We start from the raw sequence: 18,488 nt of genomic DNA, 5'->3' as shown, positions 1-18,488 counted from the left end.
TTATAATTAACTATGTCTGAGAGCAGAAGTCTAGGGCAAATAATTGCAAGTCTCGTCAGTGAGAATGTCACAAAATGATTTGAAAAGAAAAACCACATTCTGGAAAAAAGTCACATTAAAAAGAAAGAAGTAAAAAAAGAAAATAAGAAGTGAAAAAAAAAGTAACATTTTGAAAAAAAGACAAATTCTGAAAAAAAAGTCACGTTCTAAGAAAAAGGCTTATTTTGAAGAAAGAAAAGTCAAATTCTGAGAAATAAGTCAAATTTGAGGTGCATTGTAGGACATGTAGTTTATGGTCTTCTGAAAATCGGCATGTAACCGTATAATAAACATATTATATTCTTTGCAAGCTCTTGTTGGGCCGCATAACATGAAGTCACAGGCCGGATTTGGCCCCCGGCCTTGAGTTTGACACCCCTGGTGTAGACGTTCTGTCTCCTAAATGGGTGCGGTCTAATTTAATTACTTTTTATTTTGCTAGTATTAGATATACACATTACAGCTCACAACATGTTTAGCTTCATAACAACTAGTAAGCTAGGGTGTCGTGACACAATGTGACTAACCTTTACACTCTATGTTGTAGAAACAGATACAAAATTCTCAAAGATGAAGGAAAAGTGGGTCTGATATTTACTTTTGAGGCATTCATCTGTGTTTATGTTAATGTTTTCCTCAGCGTGGCTAAATTATACAAAATGAGAAATCACTTCATTTTATTATAAGATCACTCGGCTTGCACAAATGTCCATTTACAGTCCACAAGAATTGTTCAACTCAACAAAACAGTGTTCCTCATGCAGCCGAATAATTCAAGTCGAACGTCATTTGGAATGGCAAACATATAATCCAAGGAAAACAATGCATTGCAAAAAGGAATGATGAAATGCTGCAGTGGTTTTGATTGGGGCATGTGTCGATGCATTACACAATGCGACTTTAATATGTTCTCCATGTTCAAACTGAAATGAGAGGAATATGAGGCGCGCTGAACTGATGACCTATTCCAAATGAGTTGACTGATGAAAAGACACATAAAGCAGCTTTTAATTCTTCATTCTGATGGTTTGAATATGTTTCTCTCGGGTTACACTTGTTTCAGTTTCCGCTTGTTTTGCAATTAGTTTGATTATTGTTCTATTATTTTTCAGCCATGTGTAAAACATAGCAGCTCATACTGCCAATTTCTGATGAAGCTACACGTACTACACAACATCTAGTATTATTCACTTTGAAACAGTTGATGCAAATTCACATTTCTGTCTCCCAAAAATGTTGAAAGTTTACCTGACTCTTGAACGGAAACACGTCTAGTATCTCTGCAAGTATTTGGTTTCTTTATGTGTGAAAGGTCTGTTTTGTACTCTTTTAGCTAATGTGAATGTGATTGTGCAAAGCCCCCCCCCCCCGATGTTGTAAACCAGCCAGAACGTTCCAGAACGTCTGACTTAACTTAATTCAAGTAATCATGTTTAGGAGCAAAGGTCTGGTCTGAATTAGCCCAGCCTAAAACTAAAGTTCCCTTTAATTTGATCCTGGATTTATCATGCATATTGTCTGGGGGACGCTCAATCAGTGACTAAACGGATTAAATGCAAGAGTGTAAAAGCCAAAGAACAATTGTGTGCTCCAGGTACCCATGGGGGGACGCTGGGAGTGTAAAAAATGACAGGATCTACAGTGTGTCTATGATTTGAAAATCAATATTAGTCATTAGATGGATGAGAGCATCGCAGCATGATGGTGACATGTGACATCACAGAGGCTTTAGGGGCCAATCCAAAGCTGAGCTAGCATGAAAAGTGGCCCCTCGCTCTGTACTGCACCCAGGCCTGGGGAGTAATGGATTACTTCATACGGGATAACGTAATCAGGATACAGCAGAAAAAAGGCACCTATTTTGTCTTAGTTACATTCAATTACTGCATTTCTGAAATATGGGGATCACTATCAGGATTAAAGTTTGAGTAAATCAAAAAAGATCATACAGTGTTTGTTGTAAAGGATCAGATGTTATCTCTTCTCTGTGAGCCGTACTGTTCTTAGGCTAATACTGTGTGAATCTGTTCATAAAATAGTGTGTGTGAGCTGAACTGTGTGTATGAAACTAAAATGGAGCATTTCTGTCAGCTCTGATTTTATTTCTGTTTTTTAAACTGTAGTATGTGCTCATGTGTTTCAGTGTTGGTGTGTAGGCTGCTGCCTGAATCTGCTTCATGAAAGGCAGCTTTTCTATCAATACAATCCTTTCTGATCCTAAATATCTTGGTTTCTTATTTTCTAAGGTCACATCGTTCTGTTGTTTTATACATTTAAATAAAAACATCTTATAATTAGTTGGCATACAGGGAACTGCTTTAGGCTGGTTTAGGTCCTATATATCTAAACGCTCTCAGTTTGTACGATGAATCTTCCACGCAAACCAAAGTTAGCCATGGAGTGCCACAGGGCTCAGTGCTCGGACCTATTTTGTTCACATTATATATGCTTCCGTTAGGCAATATTATAAGGAATCACTCTGTACATTTTCATTGTTATGCGGATGATACTCAACTATATTTATCAATCAAGCCTGATGAAATTAATCATCTAAATAAAATTCAAGACTGCCTCAAGGACTTAAAAACGTGGAAGACCTTGAACTTTTTGATGTTAAACACGACCAAAACTGAAGTTATTGTACTTGGCCCGAAGAATCTACGAAACAAATTATCTAAAGATATACTAACTATGGATGGCATTAATTTGGCCTCCAGTGAGACTGTAAGGAATATTGGTGTTATATTTGATCAGGATTTATCCTTTAACACCCACATAAAATCAATTTCAAGGACCGCCTACTTCCATCTACGTAACATTGCAAAAATCAGGCATATCTTGCCTCAAAACGATGCAGAGAAACTAGTCCATGCATTTGTTACTTCAAGGCTGGATTATTGTAACTCTTTATTATCAGGGTGTACCAAGAAGTCAGTTAAGTCGCTTCAGCTGATTCAAAATGCTGCAGCTCGTGTACTAACCAGAGTTAGGAAAAGGGACCACATTACTCCTGTTCTGGCTGCCTTACACTGGCTCCCTATAGAACACAGGATAGAATTTAAAATTCTTCTTCTCGCCTACAAAGCCCTTAATGGGCAGGCGCCATCTTACCTTAAAGAACTCATTATACCCTGCTGTCCTACTAGGGCATTGCGTTCCAAGAATGCAGGGTTGTTGGTTGTTCCTAGAGTCTCTAAAAGTACAATGGGAGCCAGAGCCTTTTCTTATCAAGCTCCACATTTGTGGAATCAGCTTCCAGTTTGTGTTCGGGCGGCAGACACCCTATCCGTTTTTAAGAGTGCGCTTAAGACCTTCCTTTTTGATAAAGCTTATAGTTAGGGCTGATTAGATTCAGCCCCTAGTTTTGCTGATATAGGCTTAGTTTGTCGGGGGACATCTTACTTCTTCCTTCTCTCTGTCTATACCTGTGTACTCTCATGTTCCGATTAACCCAGCTTCCCCAAATGTCTTTCTTTTTGGTGTCTATATACGCTGGGATCCGGAGTCATGGATGATCCTGTGTCCTGGATCGCGAGCCCTGGATCTTGAGTCGTGGCTGTGGTCCTGGATCATAGGTCCTGGATGGATATCCTCGTGGATTCATCTTCCTATTATACACACATGCATTTCCAAACATTTGGACTACCTATGTTGCAAATGTATTATCTTTTCAATTTACACACGGCATCTATTGCACGTCTGTCCGTCCTGGGAGAGGGATCCCTCCTCTGTTGCTCTCCCTGAGGTTTCTCCCATGTTCCCCTTTAAAGTTTTTCCTTGTACGATGTGAGGGTCTAAGGACAGAGAGTGTCGTATTGTCATACTGATATTCTGTACAAACTGCGAAGTCCACTGAGACAAGTGTAACATTTGTGATATTGGGCTATATAAATTGATTGATTGATTGATTGACTGTTGGCATAATACATGTATTAAAATCAACGGTTCATTATTTTCAGTGTGCCAGGCACGCTACCTTTAGCGGTAAAGGAGCTCTAATCAAAAACAAAGATGGAGAGAGTGCTGTTCTTGGGGGGGGGGGGGGGGGGGGGGGGGGGGTAAGGAACCCCCAAAGGTTCCAGCCAGAAGACCGCATGGTCTGTATCACGCTATGATCTCACCAGAGGAGTCATGACTTCAGGCCCAACACATCATCATTACACATCAGTTATACAGCACCCTCACACACTGACGAGAAACCATCAAACAGCAGTCTGGTACATTGTTATGAAGATTTATTGGACATAATGGGTATACAGATGTCATGCTTATTTACAGCTTATAAAATTCCAAAACAAAATAAAATCATGAAAAGTTTTACACATTTTTACAAACACCCGAAAAAAGGCAATCTTGGCATCATGGGAAAGATCAAACTCTTCATGGTTTGATAAATAAAACTGCAGTAAAACCACAAAGGGGCCCGAACCATCCAACTGCAGTTTCATCTATTTAACTAGTGTTGAGTTCAAACATAGGCACGAAACATTCACACACATGACATCACACACGTAGAACAAAAAGTACACATTCATAGAAAAACATGAGGTAGTCAAATGGTTACAAATACAATCAATAACTAGATGGTGGATTTGTGCTCCACTTACAGCTGTTGTTCAGCAGTAACTATAAGTCCTATGGAAAGGCATCTTTTGCTTCCATAATAACGCCTATTTGATCTGATACAGCATCACTATGTCATATGGCCCCCTTGTCTCCTAAAAATGATGCCTGACTACAACTCAACTGTATTTTCATTTACTTTCGAGGTAAACATGTTTTCCCCCAGATTACAGTGGCAGTTTTAAACACATGCTTAACGTTGTGAAGTGAAACATAAAACATGGTTAGGTTTTGGTAAAAGATCCTGTTTTAGGTCAGAATGAGTTTGCTCCGTAACAAAGGTTATTTGCCCAAGTTAAGAATGTTATACAGTTGAAATGCATATATCTAAGTTGAAATAAGTCAATGCAGACGTCATCAGTATGTTGTAGTAAGTGTGTAATGTAAGTTAAATTGCATACGTAATAATAAATTACTCTTATTTGCGATATGTGAAATAAGTTTCCCTCAAAGCATATTTTAGATTTCAGTTTTGTTTAAGGTTAACATCATTTAAAGGAGACGAGGCACTGAGGCAGTAAGCATGGGGGCATGTTTATATTTTTGAATACATCTCATGAACTGTATGATCAGTTTGATTGAATATTCCAAAATGATCTGAATGGAGAAGATTAGATCCAGGACACAACATGGCGCTCAGCCACTTAACAGCTGGAGTTAGCGGGTAATTACTCATGGGAGATGGACAGTAGATAAGAGAACCTCAAAACTAAAGGAATGTCAGAAAGCAGAGATCCCACAATGAGCGCTGATCGTAGGCTTCCCTCTCTGCAGGACATGGGGGGTGCACCACATCTCATGCTGTTTATTTACTGAGGAACTGAAGGTTAGGCACACACCTGGCCACATGTCTGCTAAAACAAACAAGCTCTAATGTTCCCAAGAGGCTCAACTACTCAATAAAGTGTTTTGGAAAACAGTTGAGTTGGATTTTTTCCACCCTCCATTCCATCCTCTTGATATATACACACACATCACACATTCAACTTTCATTTTGGTTTATTGCTGCCATCTTTAACCGTTGATCCATTTGTTTTCATTATTTTGAGGGGATTCACCTCATAGTTGTGAAAATAAGGGTTTTTCTCTATGACAATACATAAAGTAAGGATACCATTATTTACCTAGACTTTGTGAAGAATAAAGTTAATAACTATTGCCATCATTTAAAAAACAAAAACAGTGATTTCCTTACTTTATATGAAAATATATTTTGAGTTAGAAAATGATACACTGTACAAAACAGTATAGTAACATTAGATGATGACAAACTGTGATAGTGATTGTGATAGGAGTTGTATTCTGTCTGATCATACTCATCAAACCTATCACATGGTTTATGACACAATAAACAATGACTTGCAATAGCTTCAAATGTAAATAAATATGATGTCAAAGTTAGTTTGTATCAAAGAGTGGACTTGGTTTATACTCTATATATCAAATAGATTTTAAAAAGGTGAATCATTTTGTATCTCCATATTTATCAGTTGAAGTGTCAGGAAGCCGTGCCATGAGGCCTCTATGAATAAATCCCCTCACACACACGTGTGTGTTGTATGAGCATATCCACAGTTCACAGTACAGTAACACACATACAAGACAATAGGTTTCTCTTGGTAAATATATTCCAAAATATAATTTTATACACAAATATATATTTAGACTCTGTTCCCTCTGTAGAAAGCTTTACACATGTTTACATAAGATAAAAAGCTTTGAGATAATATACATTCTGTTTTTCTTGACATGGTTCTGGAGTTCAAAGGGCCCACACACACTCTGAGAAACACATCCAGGGTAGAGGGAGGCACTACAGCAAACATTCATATTATTCTGGGGTGGGGGGGGGGGCAGTCGGGTGATGCAAAATAAAAGATATGTCCATAGCAATGAGCTGCAGCTTATATAACAGTCAGTGCCGAGACAAGAGATCTACACTGCACACTGTGGCTGTATAGTGTCAAACATCTGCTCTGACTGTCTGATACGCTGAGAAACATTCACTGGATTGAACTTTTCATTATTCATCAAAAAGAAATGCCAAATATTTCACTTCATACCGTCTCGCAATTGTGAGGATTTCCTGTGTTTGTGAATGTAAACTCAAAAGGGTCCGTGGGGAAATGGACGGGGTCCTAATTTGTAACATCATGATTCTTCTTTTATCACTTTTAAAATGATAAAAGGTATTAACTTGTAACTGATAAACTGGTCTAATCTTAAAGTACAAGAACAGAATTTGCACACACTCTTAACCGCTTAACATTTTAGAGTATTTACAATATTTACAAAAATATACAGGTCGTTAGAGAATAGTTTAGCATTTTGGGAGCTATGCTATGTTATGCAGAATTGAAAGCACAGACATGAGAGTGGTAAATATCTTCTGATCCTGTCTCCTACGCTGCCATACAAGAAAACTGCATTTTGAATTATGTATTTTCTTTTCCGGATTACAGTCGCAATTATACACCGGGAATCATTGTGAATTTAAACAAAAGTAGCAATCAAAACTACTTGGATATTTAAAGTAAAGGATAATGGTTCAGATTGAATTGACCTAGAAAAGTGACCTACATGACCTCAATAAAGTATGTCACACAAGCCTACTGAATCCTTAAGTTAAAATGCACATTTGACTTTTGGTTTAGCAGTAGTAGTGTGTTTGACCTATTTACCCACAGAACTCTACGCAGACTTTCATTTGAAACATGATTACGCTACGTCGAACACAAACGAAGAACGAGAGAACAAATTCATTTACATCGAAACGTATTTGACATATCATATGGTAACGTAACTTTTAGGAGACCGAGGGTCTAACTCTTGGATGGCAAGCAAATAAAGGAATTCCCAAAATGTGAAACTATTCCATTAACAATGACCAAAAAAAGGGAACCCATAATGCCCCTGTGAAACTCTGTAAAAGAATGGACTCAACTGAAATGCAGTACTATTACCACCGGTGAAATATGTTTTGCCAACCTGCGTGTATAAATCCATTATAAGGGAAGAGTTATTACAAAATGTGGCATTCTATCAGCATGTCTTTCACATTGTTCTTTCACATTTGTTGGCGAATACTCTTCTGCATACATTCAATATCTATCTTGCATCTTTTAAAAGCCATCTCTCGGTAAGATGACGACTTATGTCATACTGCACTTTTGTCCGCATGTTAATAGTGGTTGCTTCGCCACCTTTAGGGTTGCGTGTTGTGAAGTGTAACAGTCCAGCCATTAACATCTCACGTACTAATACTGACATCACTGCAGCCTGGTTGCTTTCCTTGCTGTCGCAGTACACCTGCTCATTACAGACAGCCTACATCTCACCATTTAAGGCCAAAACAAAAGGCTTTTGCTCAGAAAAAAACAGCATTAGGATTGGAATGAAATGCCTTGCATAAACGTATTTTCCTGTACTAAATATGAGTTGAGGCTGCCAAGGTCTCTACTTTTACACAGCAGTAACACCAGGACAGTTTATTAGTCTGGCACAAAAGGAATTTACAGGACCAAAGGTGTTTTTGTGTGACCTTTAACATTCCCCTAATAATTCCTTTCATGGAAGGAGAAGAACAAAGCGGTCCCTGTGAACCTTGGGGCCTGGGCAGGGGTCCGGGTCGGGGCTACGCCGTGCTGCTGCTGGAGCAGGGTGTGCTCTGGGTGCTGCCCACACTGTGGCCCGGGCTGCTGTTCTCTGAGGCCGGGAGGGGCTTCTGGACCTGCTGCCTGCCAGCTGTCTCACCTACACAGGGGGAGAGAGCAGGAGAGGGGGTGAGGAGGGGTGAGGACCAAAGGGAGGTAGAATTTCTTTCATATATATTACAGAAAGGCAGGAGCATGACAAATTGCTTTGCTTAAAGCTACAAATTGTCCTTCTCCTACTGTACATGCTGGAACCTTCATTGTACCTCTTTAAAGAAAAAAGTACTGTTTAATCTCCTAACGTTTACTATGACTGTCACCACCTGACATAAAGCTTACACTTTATATCAAATACAATTCTTTATCATGACGTTTTGTGACTAGCCATCACACATTTTCACTCAAGCATGAGCAAAAAAGGATCCAGTTTCAGTACAAAGACCTTGGCTAAAAACTGCAAGAAGAACTCTGGATTTGATCTGTGCTAACTTTTACCATCTTCAAGCACAATCTGCTACAGATTTACAAAGTGTTTTCAACTGCTTGGACCCACAAAATGTCACCTCAGAGCGCCCAGAAACAACCAGTCACATCCTATCTGTCAGATGACATTTGGGAGACAAAGAGAAAAGGAGGATTCCTGTTCATGGAATTCATTTCTTTGGTGATCTGGATTCAATTAGCCTAGCTTTATACAGCAGAACAAACACAGGACAGGACCTACTGACTGGAGCTCAAACCACTGACTGGTTTATTGTTCTATGACTAAATAAGCATTTCATTTTGTAGACTCTTGGGATCCAGCGCTTTAAATGAAGAGGGAAAATAAAAGTGCTTACATTTGTTTACAAAAAATGTCTCTGACAGACAATGAACAGCTTTGGAAGTACAGTCAAGTCTGGGTTTCATTTGAGTATTTGGCACACACGTGTTAGTGTGTTGTTTGTTTCCTAGATTTATTTCGCCCTAATACATAGAGAATGTTTCTCTAAGATAAAGGTTTTCCCATCGATAGTCTTGTTTGTACCTAAAGTTGAGTGTGACTATAAGAATGTGTGGGTCCACTGGCGGTCGTGCATGCCGCTCCCTCTTTGGGGCCCCTTAGTTCTGCTAATGTTTACCAGAGCAGAACTGCCAGAGGTCTTTCCCCCGCAGGACCAAGAGCTCTTGAAAACAAAGAAGCTTGGATTCCCCTGTAAGGAAATGTAAATTCCTAGGTCCAATATTATCTTGGTGACAGGAGAGATAAAGGCTGTTTTTATTTATTTGGTTATTTAATTGATTTATATACTGCATTGTCATTGTCTTGTTTATGTTTCTTATGCTGGTGTTATCTATTGTGTATCTTGTTTTTTATGTGTTTGTACGGCGACCTTGAGAACCTTGAAAGGCGCTTATATAAAATAAATGAATTATTATTATTATTATATTGTGTATAAAAACTCTGACTCAAGGGGCAATTTGCCTGCGAACTTAAAATGTCTAAATCAAGACCTGGGACCAGATCAACATGTTGATGTCTCCTTGGACAAGATACTTAACCCAGAGTTGCTCCCGATGGCATGGCCAGCGGTGTATGAATGTGTGTGAATGTGAAAGTGGCACTGCTCTGTATGGGGGAGGTGGGAATGATGACTTGTAATAGTAATAGCGCTTTGAGGGGTCGTAAAGACTGGATACAGTGCTATATAAGTACAATCCATTTACCATTCACCATTTAAACAAATAACAATTTGTATCTGATGATGACACTGGATTAAAAGTGACAATTAATACTAAATGGAACATGAATGTATCAAACAAAGGTTAAGGCAATGTCATCTGACAGCTGTCAAGGGATAACACACAAAACTAACTTCTCAGTGAGGAAAGGTCAGTAGAGGAAAGGTCAGAGGATCGCCAAAGGCACAAGAATCCTTCTTTTGGAGACATGAACGGCGGGACAACATTTCATGACAATCCAAGCTATAGTTTCACCACGAAGGGGATCTCACTTTAAAAAACACACAAACTAGCTACTAATACATCATGAAACTTTGGTCTTTGTTAAAGCCATGCTTCAAAAAGTATGTTTCCTAGTCGTACATTTCTTGCTGTCACTAATGTTTGCGGCCCTTCAGTTGTATTCGTAGTCAAATAGTATTTAATAACATATTTCTAAACCCTGATTTTTAGAGGTGACATTTACCATTGGTACTCTTCGATGCAATTATTTCTAAAATCTTTTGTGTATGTGGTTTCAAATAGTGAGCAGAGGTAGAGAGCAGATCTCTCAACGGACATGACTGCAGCCCTGGCAGAATGCATGGTGAACATAATGAGCAGGACGTCAGATCATATATTAAGGGTTCTTAGAGACGCTTTGGATTGCCCTATATGGAGTAAAACTGCAATGGATAAAAAACCTTTAATGTAATGCCAATGAGTAGTAACTTCAAAATAAGTGTATTTCTCAAGAGTTTTTGTCCTCAGACCCTGAGGGGACAGACCCACATCTCTTTTCATGTTCCATGCTTCTGTACACAAGTTTAAAATACACCCTGAACTGATATGTTGGTGGTTTCTTAGGGGATCTACATACTTGGGGTTTATAAGGCACTGCCAATATTGCCTTGTAAGGTAATTTCAGCAAAGACAGCTTTACACGCCCAGCTAAAGCCTATTTCAATAACATCAGCAAGAACATGTTGTAAAACTCTTTCCAGAAATACTATCCTAACACCTGTTTCTCTCTCCATGCTTACTTCTCATATCGTTGGAAAACCATCTAATAAGGCTCTCTAGGAAACCCATCAAACTGTAGTCAAGTGGCTTTCTAAAGAGGAGCCAATACCAATGTTGTGATAAAGATAAGGGCACTGAAATCTGATCTTTTTTATGCTACAAGAAATCCTATTCAGTAAACACAAGATTTAGAATGAGTGGAACAGTTTGTAATAGTTCTGACAATGTGTCCGGATCTTTGGATGATTTACTAATCCATTTAATCTGTCCAACTGTAAGCTTTTGTTCTATGCATCAACTCAAACACGTTGCATTTTCTGAGAACACCCTGACCCCTTTATAAAAGACGTCCATGGTGAACACATCAGCCGCAGGGCCAGCAGGTCAATGGCATGGCTGATCACCAGTCAAGCAGCAAAGCCAATGAGAAAAGGGCAGCTCTGTGCAACGGTGAACTCCAGAGAGCTGCTGGGAGCGCACTTCCTCCCGGGGGTCAGCAGGGGTCGGTAGGCTGGGGACGATGGGGAAGCTCTTGGCATCTAATGGACAGATTGTGTGTCCTTTCCTGTGAGGGCCACTAAACCCAACAACGGGGGTTTCCAACTCGTCCCAGCCATTGTACTGAGAGTATTCGTTGACCACCCCGCAGCTCCCAAAACATTCAAAGGCAGGAAAGAGAAGAGCCCTCGCTGCTGACCAACAGGATATATTTACAGTAGAGGAGTCAATCTGTTATTGTGAACCGGCCTCTGTCAGCAGCAGGATGTTTGGCATTCCCAGCGGCACATTTCTGGCACCCGGACACTGGGGCATTCTTTAGCGTCTTATCTTTTCATTAGTGTTGAGAGGTGAGCAGCAGGTAAAGGACCTACCTGTGTGTGAGTAGATAAACCACAGGGCTCCGGTCAACAGAGCCCCAATCACGAAGGCTGCGAAGGCGATCCCCACCACTGTGGGGGTGTCCAGCACGTATAGCGCGTCTGCAAACAGAAGAGCACACAGTTCATAACTTAGAATAACACATTAAAATATACATAATAATAAGTATTTATATCAATAAATTGTAAGACAATCATCACATTTAATTAAATGTATACATAATTTAGGATAAGACGCTTATTGTCATTGTGATATTAAACACAAAAAGTTTTTGGTTTGGAAGCAATCCACTCTCCAAAAACTCATAAATATATTTAACAAATGACAAATGTTTTTAAATAGTCATAGTTATGTACTGTACATACATTGTGCATAACAATTACATAAAATCAAGAAATATATATCTTATTGGTTTATGTAAGCCTTTACCACATGTATTTATTTAATTATTCATTTTCAAGTCTTATTTATGTATTTAATACTTAAGGGCTCCATATAATTCACATACATGTTAATATAAATAGAGGAGAATAATACATCTTGAAACTTGTGTACAATCACTTACTATCATCAAGATACGGTGGTGTTTCAGAAGGAGGAACTATAACAAAAATGAAAATGAAAGTATGTCTCATTATCATGTAGGGTATCACATTCATACATAGTGAATCGTTCAGATGGTCAGCTGTCAGCTCCAGGCCAGAGGACCAGAACATTACTGATACTGCCCTGAGTTGATAAGCAATTCTCTGAGGAATGTGACACAGAAACCTGAACCAGGAAGAGAGCAGCCATACTATCAGCTGATGAACCTACTGACTCTGAACACTGTATTTCAAGCCCTCATAATGATGTCTTAACAAACAACACAAAGCCTCTTCTGTAATCTAAAGAGGCGAGCCTGGTGCACGTCCAAGACTCAGGCACAATGCACGCTATTCTTGGAAAGAACACCTTTGAGTTTCCATTTTGCATAATGAATGATGACAGGTCATCAGAGAGAACTTTAATTTCAGAGGGAACAATGGCCAGAGGACGTCCTCTCTGCCAACCTCCACCCCCCACCCCCCAATCGTTCCAGTGTTATCTGTACAGTACAGAAAAGGCAGAAAGAGCAGGCATAAGGGAGGCCAGCATGAGACGTTGGTGTGTTATGTTGTCTTGTAATGGCCTTGGTAATTGTTGGGATTTAAATATAATCATTTTTACAAACTGACTAAGAAAGTTTCATTCATTATCAAAGTTTTTGAATATGTACTTTTCATCGCTCAAAATGAAAGAGTTATTTGACCACCCAGAGTCATAGATATCAGAACAGCATCATCCAAAACAGTGTCTGATTGTGGCAAGAGATCGCATTACAGTTTCATATCACAGATCATGGCAAAGACAAATATTTATGAAAAATATGAAAGTATTGATTGTGCTATAAGCAGCTAAATTATAGCTTTTCATTATTATCAATCATTAATGAACCCTGATTGGGAATAGCACCATTGCACGCATGTAAATAATTCAGCATCTAGCAGGCTTTGACTTCTATTAAGATGCAACCCTGGCTTTTTCATTCGTCTTATTTTATGAATGTACGCAACAAAAATAAAAAGCATGAGAGTCAGTGTGCAAGGTTTCTGTGCAGAACGATTTTTATTGGATGACAGATTTAATAAAATGCATACCAAATAAATGGACTTAAACTGGACTCATATTTTATTTTTTATGTGGAGAATTGACATGACTGTCATCTTATAGCTCCTATGGTTAAACCGAAACTCAATGTATCTTTTCATAGAACGCCTTGATGTCTTCGGGGAACTATTCCCTTCTGGACGCCTGTCAGTTCTTACATTTTGCTGACTATTTCAACAGAACCACACAGCACCCCTGAAGTTAAAATCATGACTTATGTTCCTCTGCCAGAGTTGAAAGAGGTCTCTATTATCTCTAGGAACGTCATTTGTTTATGTACGTTTTCTTGCCATGGAATGAGAGCGAATGTTTTTGTTTAACTCTGATCTCTCCTCACACAGCGCAGAAACCCCTGATATCCTCTTCTGCAAGACCCTTGACATTGGATGTTCTTATTTATAAAGCCCAGTACAGTTGAACTCGACAGTTCAAAACTTTGTTACTGCAATAAGCTTGGTCTATGAGGCTATTAGCACCCAACTAAATGATGATATACAGTGGTTTTATAGAGTGATACAGGTTTCTCATAATGGATCTGTTCAAACAATGTGTGGATGATTTATATTTTGATTGGTACATAATCTACAAGAGTTTTTCAATTCTGCTTTTGTGATAACGTTGGCTTTTTGACATCAATGCAGTGTATATAACAGCCCATAGGGAGATCAAAATACATTCAACCTAATATTATGCAGTTTTTATTTTGACACAGATTATATTTGATTAAATGTAATGTGAATAAACGTTTTTTAAGTTTCTATCTTCTTCTCTTACTCTTTGCAGTATAAACGTAATACTACTGGTGTGAGTTATATAATCCACACTGCCAACCTCTCAAATAAACGATACTTTTCAACTTTTCTGAACTTGACCAGATCCAATAACATTTATTGTGTAGCAGTAAATCTGCTCCTGATGGCTGCGCTCTGAGGCTGTTATGCTTTTCCATGCACCAAGTTGGCCACAAGTGGCCCTCTTTGATTTGTAGAGGGACTTGTGCTCTTTGGGATACCATCCAGTACAGAACTGTGGCCCTTGAAAAGGCTGGTTGTTTTGTTTGCCTTCGTAGTATAAGAGATGCCTTTGTGTTATAAAACCTGCTCTTTGAAATAGGTTTCTTTTCACTGTGCTTATTGCATATTTGTGTTGACTTAATCGGTGCCATGGGAAATAAACCTGCTGCACCCGCTGGATGTTGGTGTGGCTGTGCATGTTTCTCCCCCTAGCTCAGCTAACTCACTCATACTTTAACAACAAGTTTCTGATCACCAATGTCTTCAGCAGCTTGCTAACATTAACACTGGACTTCTGTGCCAAAAAATGACCACATCTACTGTTTATCTCTAAATAGGGATTAATAGGGATCTCTAATTAGGGACCCTACATTCATTTCAGTTCAGGAATGTTCTGTACAACTCTGGCCCCTCACGCTACAGCCAGGCTGATACCAGATTGTTGAAGTCGATACTTGTATTTGTATAGTTTTGCGCATGGCCGCATCAAACAATGGTTTTTACTATCAATTAGCCTATTTTGTCTTAGTTGGTAAAAAGTGTTAGTCAAAAACGCTGACTAAAAGACCAAGTTGTCATATTAAAATGGTTTGTACTGTCTGTCAAAAGTCTCACCACTCAAAGGTATAATGATAACCATGGTAGTTTAGTTTAGGATTATCAGTACATTTGAGAGGCTGGAGCCAATCCATTTGTTTTTGTTTTTAAATAAATTATTTAAACAATTTTGAAAATAAATGGTCATATATTTCAGTGGGGCCAGGAGCAAGACAAATCGGTTTGCTTAAAGCTACAAATTGTCCTCCTCCTACATGCTGGAAAAAAGTACTGTTTAGTCTCCTACTGTTTACTATGACTGTCACCACCTGACATACACCTTACACTTTAGATAAAAAACAATTCTTTATGATGAGGGCCCAATACTGAACATTTCATTAGTTATAACAGAAGACACAAAATGGTCTAAGCCCCCAGGTTTCTCCTAATACAACGTTTGTATGAATATGATGTGTGATTGTAAATCGGAAGCAAATCATTTCAAACATATTTGCCAGTGCTTGTCTTTGCTTCTTTTGGGCAAACTATGTTTATCACACTCTTTTATACTACTGCTAACACTCTAAATCTTTTTTATTTCTCTATGGCAATTGCATGTTGCTTATAAGCTTAAATATAAGACAGTACAATATATCCACATTAGGCTTAAAAAGTCTAATATTGGCCTTGCTGATATATGAGTCATGCTCTAGCTCACACTGATTAAAATGATGTGGTTTATATAAAAGACTTGAGTCAATGAAGTTGACTCAAACTGACCACAGGTTCTGGTTGAAGTCATTGCTCAGAGGGAGGCTGATTTGAAACGCTTTGGCTGACCACCAGAGATCGGGCACTCATGATATCACCCCATCTCAGTTTAGGTCATAATTAGTTAAATGTGAACATGGTTACCTCAGGCCTCCCCCCCACATCTGCGGGCTGAACTCACTCACAGCCCAGGAGAGTCCACAACACAGCGAGTGAATGGAGAGTGGCTAAACAAGAGATGATGGAGGGGCCCTTTAGGGTCTGGCTGGACCTCCACTCCCCTCACACTCCTCCCTTCTCCCCCTCTCTAGTGGAAGGCTGAGGCCACAGTGAAAGTCCTAAGTGAAAACAACTGGTGCTGTATGACTCCTTTTTTTCCACCCCTCCCTCAGCATGGACTGGTCCAGAGCAGCCGAACTGGGCCTCTGTGTTTGCACACGCCCCTTTACCACACACACACACACACACACACACACACACACACACACACACACACACACACACACACACACACACACACACACACACACACACACACTGCTGATAATGATGACCAGAGGTGGGGAAGTGATGTTCAGGGTTTTGTGGTTTGGTCTAATCTCTGAGGATTGGACTGAGCTTTCTCCGACTCCTTCGCCCGCTCAGACTTCATTCTCTCTTTACTCCAGTTTTCAAACCACACTTAACACTCAAAACAATGGAAACATTTGTGGTGCTGATAAAACCAAAATGAAAATGAGAGAGCTTTGTAGACATTTATAAATGGTGTACAGGTTGAGCCCATGGCATAAGGTCTAAGTTTGTGTGAAAGGTTATATTTTCATCCCCTCTTTACTAACCTGGTTCTTCTGACGGACCAGATCCATCCACCACGACCAGCGGCTTTGTGGACGTCTTGCTGTGCATTACCATCGACAGGATATTTTCCACAGAAGGAGAATCGCAGGTGTCACTCGGTTGTAAGCACTGCATGGACAAAAAAATATCTGAACTTAAAACTAATAAATTAACAGTGAAAAGCCCAAACTGTACATGTATGTCACTGTACAGCATTTCATTTTACATTCTATGTTTAGCTCACCTCTATTTGACTTTATAACTTACAAAATTCTCGTTTTTTTTCTACTTTGTTTCTTCTTGCACTTCTTTAATTGTTTTTTTGATTTGTTTTATTGTTAAATGCAAATAAAGTGGAGGAACGTGCTTGCAGGAGATTGTCTAAATTGGACAGAGAACAGTAAGAGAAAAATCAAGATGAAAATCAAGACAGATGTTTGTTTGGTTCTGCAGCTGGATACTTGGTGAATCTCACTTTGATTCATGTTTCCTGATAGTGAAAGGCTCGGGTTAGCCAGAGTTAGGATGGGGCACGACTACACCAACTTCAAATCTCCTAAAATAACATCGCTAATAAACTCGAGAGAGACTTGTACTGTCAAATAATAAAAGATGCAAAAGTATAAAAGTCATTTGGAAAGTAAAGACTGCATACCGGAGGCATTCTTTGGTTGCTCTGAGAACTCTTGGAGCACAGAGACATATCGCAGTGCAGGAAGAGCAGGGACAGGTTCAACTGAGAGTTGAAGGTGAAGCTGAAACTCTGCTTCTCCGCCTGTGTGTGGGGGACAGGGAAGCCCCTCTGAGGGTAGTAGGTGACGGAGTCGTCTGTGGGGCACACTGTCTCAATGAGGGTGTAGTCTGAGGGCACCGTGGGGTCAGAGTTGGGAGAGATGAAACAGGTTACGATGGTGAACCCCAGCTCCGGATCTGTGGCGGCCGATGTGACCTGAAGAACACCAGAGAGAAGAAAATACTTTATCATTAAATACATCTAAAATTGCAATAGCAAACATCTTTATGTTAGTAAGACTGAAGTCTATAACATTTTGGGTTCCCTGTGGACTACAACAATGATGGGGTGCGAGTTGTGGATCGGACGAGGACGGTGTGTCGGCGTTGTTCGACAGCGGTGCGGTATGCTAGTGGTAACACGTCAAACATGCTCAATCACATCCGAGTCAGTCTCAGTCCCCAGCGAGAGGGTTTTCTCGACGGCAAGTGACTAATGGCGCGTTTCCACTGCAGCGGGTAGCTCGCTTTAAGCGTGCCGAGCCCGTTTTTGGTTGCGTTTCCACTTGGCCTAGTACCGGCTAGCGGGTCCTAATTCACAGTTTTTCTGGCCCCAGAAAATCGTGGTTCTAGGGCCAGGAACAACCAGGCTGAGTCGGGCTGAGTATGCTAAACTAGAGAAAGAATCGCTGGCAAGGGGGCTACAACTACAACAAGATGAACATATTTGACCGTGATTTAATTGTAATACACGTTTCAAAATGATGTCGAAGTAACAACATACTGATACCGGTTAGTAAAAACCATGAATTAATGCTTTGACAAGTCTGCAGACAGACAGCAGACGAAAAACCCTTTTAAAATGCGTGTTTTCTAAATGTAGCTTGGCTAAGCTAACGTTATATATGCTCCGACCGTCCACACTCACAACAACGGCCTATACAGACATAAATAAACCAGCGGCTGTATTCGCCATGACACAGACAGTCTG

General features: G+C 39.7%; 1 protein-coding gene across 1 annotated transcript in view; it reads right to left on the bottom strand.

Annotated features, from left to right (window-relative positions):
* Positions 1-4,257: 4,257 nt before the first annotated feature.
* tgfbr3 (transforming growth factor, beta receptor III) overlaps positions 4,258-18,488 on the bottom strand; it is an 84,814-nt gene continuing 70,583 nt past the window's right edge. Inside the window, exons 13-17 of the mRNA XM_034235640.1 lie at positions 17,421-17,714; positions 16,768-16,894; positions 12,484-12,519; positions 11,912-12,019; positions 4,258-8,415 (exon numbers count right to left, since the gene is read on the bottom strand). Of these exons, the coding sequence (XP_034091531.1) occupies positions 8,297-8,415; positions 11,912-12,019; positions 12,484-12,519; positions 16,768-16,894; positions 17,421-17,714 (684 nt within the window). The 3' untranslated portion in view covers positions 4,258-8,296. The remainder of the gene's footprint in view (positions 8,416-11,911; positions 12,020-12,483; positions 12,520-16,767; positions 16,895-17,420; positions 17,715-18,488) is intronic.

This window comes from Gymnodraco acuticeps, unplaced genomic scaffold (genome assembly GCF_902827175.1).
Source record: "Gymnodraco acuticeps unplaced genomic scaffold, fGymAcu1.1, whole genome shotgun sequence".
Taxonomy (NCBI): domain Eukaryota; kingdom Metazoa; phylum Chordata; class Actinopteri; order Perciformes; family Bathydraconidae; genus Gymnodraco; species Gymnodraco acuticeps.
Note: the sequence above shows the minus strand (reverse complement) of the source record. Positions and strands in the feature narration are given on the sequence as shown.